Source organism: Papaver somniferum, chromosome 7, assembly GCF_003573695.1.
Source record: "Papaver somniferum cultivar HN1 chromosome 7, ASM357369v1, whole genome shotgun sequence".
Classification (NCBI taxonomy): domain Eukaryota; kingdom Viridiplantae; phylum Streptophyta; class Magnoliopsida; order Ranunculales; family Papaveraceae; genus Papaver; species Papaver somniferum.
In genome coordinates, this window is record NC_039364.1 from 185,334,867 (window position 1) to 185,344,535 (window position 9,669).

Genomic DNA, 9,669 nt, shown 5'->3' on the forward strand with positions numbered 1-9,669 from the left:
ATCTAAAAATCTTAAGTTAAATATGAAATATTGTGCTCTTGCTTTTTGAGGGGATTAAAGGAGTATAATCTAAAGGAGTTGTTGAGAGATTCTAATGGAAACAACTTCACTATCATCTTCTTCTCCAGCTCTCATTGCATGGTATCTAACATGACGTCCTGCAATGAAACCCAGTACTTAAAGTTATAAAAAGTTAAACATTTAGATAAGATTCATAAGAAAAAACTAGACATTTAGGGGAACACATGGTTAAATTATGATGGTTATCTGTTTGGCAACTCATGCTGATAAATGTGGGGGATGGTAGTTAGAGCTATATTAAGGAGCTCCTTGTTTACCGTCATTTTGCTGAAGATTGGTGTTGACAGCTACTCGATGACAAGCAACTCGAGCCTTTGGTTGCCAATCACTAGGTTTTGCTGCCCATTTCTTCAAATTCGACACTTCTGCTTCATCAAATTCAAAAGATTGTGTCAAGCAATAAATGACTGAAAAAGTACTTCTTCACAATAATGCTTCCTTTTTTCTTTTGCATATCATATAGAAAAGTTGGACAGACTTGATGCCTGTATAACTCAAAATAGAATGCGATCCCTCAACAGTGAAGTGCTGATTTTAGCCTACTGCTGTCAATAGAGTACTCTAGGTTTGGTTAAGTTTTCTGGAGCTAGAAACTACTCCAGCACTAGTTTCAGTTCTCTATTGACAGCAGTAGGCTAAAGTCAGCACTAGTTTCAGTTCTGTTTCTCAGACGGAAGGATAACTGGTTCACATTCTGTTGTTCTTTATGGGATTTTGATGTTTATTTCTTAGATGATGGTTTAGTATATGCGTATAAATGTAAAATGGCTTATAATATAAATAGGTACACGTATTTTTAAGCTAGTCTATTCTGACTATGCTCAAGTATTAGTTTTCTTAGGTATTAAGGTTTGCAAACTGGAACTGGTTATAATAATTGTACCAGTTCGTACACAGGTGGAGTCAAATTTGGGACTGGTGGCACAAGTTTTGGTTCAGTTTGCATGCATGGTTGAAGAAGGCTAATATATAGTTTCAGTTAGTTGATAACAACATGTTTTGTGTTACCTGCAGTTGCCCGGTCCTCTAGGTGCATAATGTGGAAAATGGCCCCTGTTGCTCCATCAGAGTGTGTCCTGATTTGATAAGATCCAATCTCTTTGTAGTCCCAGCTACCACTTTTGTATCCCTCGGTTAAAAACTGTAGGATCGAGCAAGAGAGAGGAGAGCACAAACGCGGAAGCAAAAAAGACTACATTGATAATCAATTCGGGTGTACAATTCACAAACTTGACGATCACTCAAAGTAAACTTTCCTTACAAAGATAAAACTCTAAACAAAGACATTTTCCTAACATCAACCAAACTCTAAATGGAACTCTTCTAGAACTCTCTAGAACCAAACAACTTGCTTCACAAGTTTACTTCACGTCCAAACCAAACACGCCATGTCAACTTCATCTAGTTTCTTCCAGAATATGGTGTCAACTTCTACTAGTTTCTTTTCTCAGACAGCATCAACTCCTTCCATTAAAATCTTCACCAATATTTTGGTTTAACTTCCAACATCCTCAGTTAAACCAAGATATCATTCAACAAGAATTCCGTAACCCTCTTTTACTCCTCAACTTCTTCCGTTAATCGACGTCAATGCGTCCTTGTCTTTTCTCATTTTCTATTCCTCTTCTTTCATTGATAAACATTAACATACAACACTATTAAAAATTACTAATAGTGGCAATAACACGTTCTTATCTTTTCTCATCTTCAAAGATACCACCAACAAACCCTTACTCCTTGATACTCAATTATAGCATATCCCAATTTCATGATCCTACTGGAATTCCGTCATCATTATCCAATCAACAAACTCAATTCAAAAAACTGCAACACCAACTGCAACTCAGCTAACAAACCAATCTTCTTCTTTTGCTTTAACAACAATCATCAAACACTCACTTCGTACTGCTATCATACCATATCAACCATCACAAACTTCTTTTCACGTTCTTCTTCATCGCTATTGCCATGATCCATCTAACCTGATTTTCTGTTATTTTCCGGCATCATTGGCATCCTTTCTCCACAACTCATGGGATTTTAACCCACTATTGTTGTTCTTCTACAACTCATGAGATTTCCACCTAGTATTGTTGTCTTCTACAACTCATGGGATTTTCACCCACTATTGTTGTCTTCACTTCTCAAATTCCACATTGGAATCACACTAGGATTGCTTCACTTCTCTAAACCACAACTCATAAGTATTATAACCTCCTCTTGTTGTCTTCTCACACATCAACCTTGGCGATTCTTTCTCTTACCTCTCTTCTGTTTACTACCTTGTTGTTGTTTCTTCTTTTCTTCACACTTCTTTGTTTTTCAAGATTCTCTCACAATCTTTCTCTTGTTACGCTTCTGCCACAAGCTATAACCTTTCTTTACACTTTGTCAGGTATTCCAAGTTTCTGCCACAAACTCTTCAACCGCACTTTTGACACCAACATGTTTGAGCTTAAACTCCAACATGCTACCATCCTCCCTTAAGCTCAAACATATCCACCCAACATTCCTTTTCATTCCAAGTCTCTGAATTCAATCAACTTAATCAAACTGTACCAGTCCTTCCTGACTGCAATACCTTTGATCCTCCATCAAACTGTACCAGTCCTCATGACTGCAATACCAGCTTTGATCCTCCATACTCATCGATTTCAAATTCATGACTTAACCCTTTGATTCAACCTCTCACCCAAAGCTTCTTTACCGTCTAAAATCAACCAATGCTCTGCCACAACAACCCTTGCTTACTACCTCAACAATCATCAAATCTGCTTTCTGCAACGCCTCTGCCAGAAAATTATCACACTTCTCCATTGTGACACTTTCTTCTGTTACGCTTCTGTAACCATTCTCCTGTAACTATGATTGTTCTTTGTAACACCTACCACTTACTGTTACTATCTTTTAATAACACTTTTTTTTTCCTTGAGCTTCTCCAAAACCGACTGGAAACCAACAACAACATATCCTCCATTGTCGATAATCAATCAGCTCGAGAAAATCTTCTCAACCAGTACTCTTCGAAAAAATCATTAGTAGTAACCCAAATTCCTTGAGCCAAAAACATCATCACCAGCTTATGATTAACCCCATCACTAACAGTAGTGATCTCTGCTAATCAACGAGGAAAAATATCACCTCCTCCCTGGCAAACCATTCTTCTCCTTCAACTATCCATCAACCCATCTCCAACTTTCCATGATAATGGCAGCAACCTCCATCATGAGCTCCGGAATCTCTGCATCTTCATCGTCGTTCTTTCTACAGTCACCAATCATTATCATATCACAGCAGCATCATCGTTCAAAAAACACCGACAACACCTCTCTGAATCCCAGTTCTCGTTAAACCCATCTTTTCTTCAGAGACTTCTTATTCAGGCCCTAACCGATGATAAACAATACCCTTTTATCTCGTGTTTATAGTTCGCCTGAACCTTGCACACAACTTGGTTTCAGAAACCCTTATTAGTTATCACCAGTTTGCTCCAAACTTCAGAACCACATTCACCTTCTTTTCTTCGAACCCTAACCCATCTTTTGTTTTTCACGGGATCCGACTTTACCAAGTCCATCTAACCATTCCTTAGTACTGTCGAGAAACCCTCAACAACAAACATCATCTTCTCCTTGTAAACACAATCCACTAGACTACTTTTTTGTCTTGTAACTTCCTTGATAGGCACTAGGACTCGGAACATCAACAACTCTTGTTTATAATTCTACACAAGTCATTGATCAGCAAATCAACGACAATAACCATCAGAACCACATAACTTCTTCTTCCCTTCCTCCCCCCTTGGTCTGATACCATATGTAGGATCGAGCAAGAGAGAGGAGAGCACAAACACGGAAGCAAAAAAGACTACATTGATAATCAATTCGAGTGTACAATTCCCATGGCTCAATAGCCTACTTATAGTTTCACAAACTTGACGATCACTCAAAGTAAACTTTCCTAACAAAGATAAAACTCTAAACAAAGACACTTTCCTAACATAAACCAAACTCTAAATAGAACTCTTCTAGATACAAACAACTTGCTTCACAAGTTTACTTCACGTCCAAACCAAACACGCCATGTCAACTTCATCTAGTTGCTTCCAGAATATGGCGTCAACTTCTACTAGTTTCTTCTCTCAGACAACAACAACTTCAACTAGCTGCTTCCATTAATAACTTCACCAATATCTTGGTTTAACTTCCAACAAAAACAACTCTATGTGCTTGACATCTAGTGTCTGCATTGTCCCTGTAAAAACATCAAAAAAATGATGATTGAAGACCCATTACAAAATTTGATGAGACTCCTCTAGTCGTTAAATAGTTGATAGTTCAAAGTGATAAAACTAAAAGCGGCGATAAGTTTATGTCAACTTAATAAAGAGGCTAAATAGGCACTTGTGAAGTTCATTTTTTCTTCATTATTTCACACCTATCTGAAAATAGGAAAGAAGGATGAGGTACAACCATTGACAATGATATCCTTGATTACATGAAATGAAATTTCAAATATTCTCTGATCAAACGAGTAAATATATGAAAACCAAGAAGAAGAAAGGTTACCCTGCTATTCAGATACCAGTTTAATATTATTTTCTCTTGCAATTCTTGGAAGCAAGGTAGTTTCTCAGTCAGGAGTCCAGCCGATGAGACGAAGAAGAAAGCACCGATTCTCATCCAATCTAACCCATTCAACAATTTTAACTCAGCAATGGAAAAATGGATAAGTGTAATATCCCAAACTCTCTGTATGTTAAACCTTCTAGGTCACATTAAATATCCCAATGGCAAAATAACTTGATAATTGTCTCCTTACTGAAAGCTTTTCCAAAATATCCAAAATCCAAGTTGCTGAAATTGGTTAGTACTTCAAGTAAGCCCTTATTAAGGAAAATGGAAGAGTAAGGAATTTCTAGTTACCAATGTGCTTCTCTTGTTGCCTGAACATACAACAAAGATCATTATAATATTATTTTTCTCTCTTTCTAGGATTTTGATTAAACTACAGCTTTGAGATAGCGATATACACAGATAAAGGGAATTTCGATATGTTTTGAGAAATTATGTGAAGTTGAATCAATTTACCAAATGCTGAAGCGTAGATTTTGATCCATTTAAAAGAGACTTGTTGGCGAAACCAAGGAACTTGAAGATCATGTAGACAAGCGAATTTCCATACACTGTCTTCTCCCATAATTAGGTGAAACTAATGACAAGATGATCCAAGCATCCGTCTAAATACTTTGCTATCTCGGTCAAAATATCCTCTTCAAACCTGTTAAGAAAATTGAACAATAGAGTTAATCAGAAATTGAAACAGTGGTGACCAAAGAAGTTCAATAGGTCCGATAGAAGAGGGATGATTGTTGGAATTTTGAATAAAAATATGATTTAGTTAGTGTGAATGGATATGTCCACTCATTTAAATCTTTTCACCTTTTCAATATGTAGTGTCTTATCCCAAGGGATGTGACTCTCCACTAAGGGATGTGTGACTCTTCATGAAAGGATTTCTCTAAGAGTCACCTCTAAACCTTATAAACCCCACTCATTCTCCATTGCACTTATGCATTTTAGAGTAAAAAACTAGTACTAGAAAAATTGTAGTTTGCATGTTGTCTTCAAGAGTTAAAGAACAGTTTGTGCTATATCCATTCACGTTCGATGTTTGGTCCCTCGAGTGCTGCGAGAACAACCAAAGGTATTGTTGAATGCTGGAGACATAAGCGATACAGTGTAACAACATAAAGTACATGACATTAAATGTCTTAATTAAAGAGACTACTCATCTCGATACACCCAAGTAAGTTTTGTTTAATGTATTTTTGGATTGATCATTTCTTTATATTCTTCTTCTTTTCTTGTTTTGGTTTTCGTCAACCAAGTGTATTACAAGTTGTTACAAAGAGATGTAACGAATCGATGAATATAATACACGAGTCGTAGGTAACGGAGATATCTTTATCCAACAATCTTAAGACATTTAAGTGGTCATTAATCATCGTTATTGATTTAATTACGTTGGATAATGATTTTTGTTGGGTTTACTCCTTATGGACCTAGCATTCAGGTGTCTCCTTAACCAATGAGAGGAGCTAACTAGAAGTAGCCTAGTCAGGTTTGGTGTTTTGTTTACAAAACATCCAGGAGGTTCCTTCTCTCCTCAACTCCTTATGTCGTGAAAATAAGGAAGAAAGAGAGGCAGTGAGAGTGAGTGAAGAAAAAGGAGAAACCACCATTATTCTTGGTGAGATTTGAGTTGATCTTGAAGAGGAAGAAGAAGGGTTCTTATCTAAGGGTCTGTTTGGTTGTTGTGGTGAAGATTGAGCTATCAATTTCCACATCTCTGCAAAGAGGAGAAATCTAGGATTTGTTCAAACCCTAGTAGTAAGTATCTCAATCACCTGCTATTGTTTGTGAATCTTATCAATTGATAAATGAATTGTTTATCCATCCTTAGGGGAGAGTGTAATTTAGGAAAATAGTTATCCAAGTGCTATATGCACCTTGAAGTTGTTGTTATCCCCAATTTGGGAGGATTGTGCGTAACCCATTGTTTGATTATAGTGGAAGATATGCCCGTGGTTTTTACCCTTCACCTTGGAGGGTTTTGTCCATGTAACTTCCGATGTTGTGTGATTGCTTCTCATATTGTCGTAGTTGTGTTACATTTGTGTTTCATTACTTGTGTAGGTTTTGTATTGCTCATAGCGGCTCAGATTTGTAAGTCTCCCCCAACAAGTGGTATCCGAGCTTTTGGGTTGAGCTAATCTTGTGCAATTACGGAAGCTAGCACTATTAATAGAATGGTCAATTTGACCGATGATAACTATGTGATATGGAAGGCGAAGATGGAAGACTGATTATATTGTAAAGATCTATATGTTCCGATAGAGAGTAAAAGAGTGAAGCCTGAGAGGACATATGAAGAAGAATGGCGTGTTACTAACTCTAAAGTAGTTGGTTTTATTCGTCAATGGATTGATGATGATATTTTTCATCATGTGGCTAGTGAGAAACTAGCATATTCTTTGTGGACCAAGTTAGAGGCAATATATGATCAATAGTCTCCTTGTGTAAAAGCTCTTTTATTCAAAAGGCTAGGAAAGTTGTGCTACAAGGAAGTAAGTTCAATGGCGCAGCATTTAAATGAAATGAAGGGTATCATGAATCAGCTTACATCTATGGAGCTAACAATTCTTGAAGAGATTCAAGCTTATTTGTCGCTAAATACTTTAGCAGACAGTTGCGAGCCATTGAGGATATCTCTTAGTTATTCTGCTTCAGACAGGAAGTTGAACATGACTGTTGCAACAAATAGTTTTCTGAATGAAGAAGTTAGAAGAAGGTCAAAAGACTTGTCTCATTCAGAAGCTCTTGTTACAGAGAATCAGTGTAGAACGAAAGATAGAAGACAAGTTGGTTGTAGCAAGTCAATGAGTAAATCAAAGTCTAGAAAGGACGTTGAATGTTGGAACTGTCGTATGAGAGGTCATTATTCAAATGAATGCAGGAAGCCGAAGTAAGAACAGAAGAAAGGGAAAGGAATTGATAAACAAGACAATGATGTTGCAGCTGTTGCAACTGATGTCATTTTATTCTCAGATTGTAATGATGTTTGTGTGAGTTCTGCAGGTTCTGATTCAGAGTGGATAGCTGATTCAGGTGCATCTTATCATGCTACTCCTCATGAAGATGTATTTACCTCCTACAAGGTTGGTGACTTTGGGTCAGTCAGAATGGGAAAAATGGTGTTGCGAAGATTGTAGGAATGAGTGATGTGAAGGTTGAGATCAGTGTTGGAAGCACATTGGTTCTAAGAAATGTGCGACATGTACCATATCTTCGTTTGAATCTAATGTCACCTGGAGTGTTAGATGATGAAGGGTACAAAAATCACTTAGGTGATGGAAAATGTAAGCTAAGAAAGGGCTCCACGGTTATTGCAAGAGGCAAGAAGTGTGGCACATTGTAAAAAGCACAAGTGAAGGTGTTGAAAGGTGAGTTGAATGTCGTTGACAAAAATTCAACCTCCAAGCTGTGGCATAGAAGACTTGTTCATCTCAGTGAGAAGAGAATTCAAATCCTCACCAAAAGACAAGTTTTTCCAAATGCCAAAGGTATGCAATTGGGTAGGTACCCTCATTGTTTAGTTGGTAAACAAGCTAGAGTTTATTTTCATAAAGCTCTACCCAAGCGCAATTCTGGTATTATTGATCTTGTTCATTATGATGTGTGTGGACCTTTAAAGGTCAAAACACTTGGTGGTGCTGTTTAATTTGTTACTTTTGTAGATGATGCTTCAAGGAAGGTTTGGTCATATGCAATCAAGACCAAAGATGATGTTGTTCTTGTGTTCAAGATGTTTCACAACATGGTGGAAAGAGAAACATGTAGAAACTTGAAGTGTCTTCGTTCTGACAACGGGGGAGAGTACATTGGACCACTTTAAGTGTATTGCAAATGCATGGGTATACGTCATAAGCAATCAGTACCGAAGACTCTACAACATAATGGTATTGCATAGAGGATGAACCGCACTATTCTTGAGAGAATCAGGTGCATGTTATCTCATTCCAAGTTGCATAAGCATTTCCGGGTTGAAGCAATGAATACTGTTGTGTACTTGATCAATCGATCTCCTTCAAGACCGCTAGATGGAGAAGTAGCATAGAAGGTATGGAGAGATAAAGAACCTACTTATGATCACTTGAGAGTGTTTGGTTGCGGGGCATTTGTTGTTAGAGCACTGCTCGGTCGAACTCGCAGGCGTTGCTATCTCAAGCTTGTTGTCAAGTTTAGTTTCCAAAACTGTAAGTCTTGATTTCTAGTCTACTTATAGCTAAGTCTCAGATTAGGATAGAAAGTGTAGTTGAGCATTAGACTTCACGGCGTTCATCGATTGAAGACGAAAAACTACTAAGGGGAGCTTGTGGAACTTCATCAACAAAAGGTATGTGGATACTTGAACTCATCTATCACTCAAAAGTCTATCTACTTTATCTCCTATTTGAGACAAAAGTCGTATAGATATATAGACTTCAATTATACACATTTGATATTTCGAGCTGAGTTTAACTCGCTTACATATTTCTCGAAATATGTGTTGGTAAGCCTTCGCTTTAACCAAGTTCATCTTATATTCTTGACGAAAGTCAAAAGATGATCATGTGAAAATCGCCTGGTAACATCTTACATGATTTGTGTGAGACAGTCATTTGATGCAGAATCGAAATGTTTCGTATTGATCATTCGATCACTTGAAAATTGCTTTGAAGCTAATAGTTTGTGTGAGACAGCTACTGTCGTCTTCCCGAGAATGTTTCAATGATTGAAATGGAGTTTATAACACTTAACCATGATTGGGTAAAGCATAGTATGCGTACTTGCATATATGTAATCCAAGTCCGGGAACCATAGTATGCATATCCTTATGCGTACTGGTTGGTTTAGTGAAAGTCTGGAACCTTGTATGCATACCGGTATGCGTACTGGGGTGAGGTTCAGGTCCGAGAATTTCTGCTGAGTTTGGAAGGTATGCGTACTCGTTCGCATACTGGCGAACCCAAACTAAGTCCGATTA

At 37.5% G+C, this 9,669-nt stretch overlaps 1 protein-coding gene across 1 annotated transcript; it reads right to left on the reverse strand.

The window, feature by feature from the left end:
* Positions 1–69: 69 nt before the first annotated feature.
* Positions 70–5,200, reverse strand: LOC113295680 (probable F-box protein At5g36000). Its single transcript, XM_026544006.1, has 6 exons — positions 5,172–5,200; positions 5,007–5,026; positions 4,286–4,335; positions 1,090–1,210; positions 339–446; positions 70–158 (listed from the first exon to the last, which is right to left on the reverse strand). Exons 1-6 carry the CDS (start codon positions 5,198–5,200, stop codon positions 70–72), a joined length of 417 nt encoding a protein of 138 aa, XP_026399791.1.
* Positions 5,201–9,669: the final 4,469 nt, after the last annotated feature.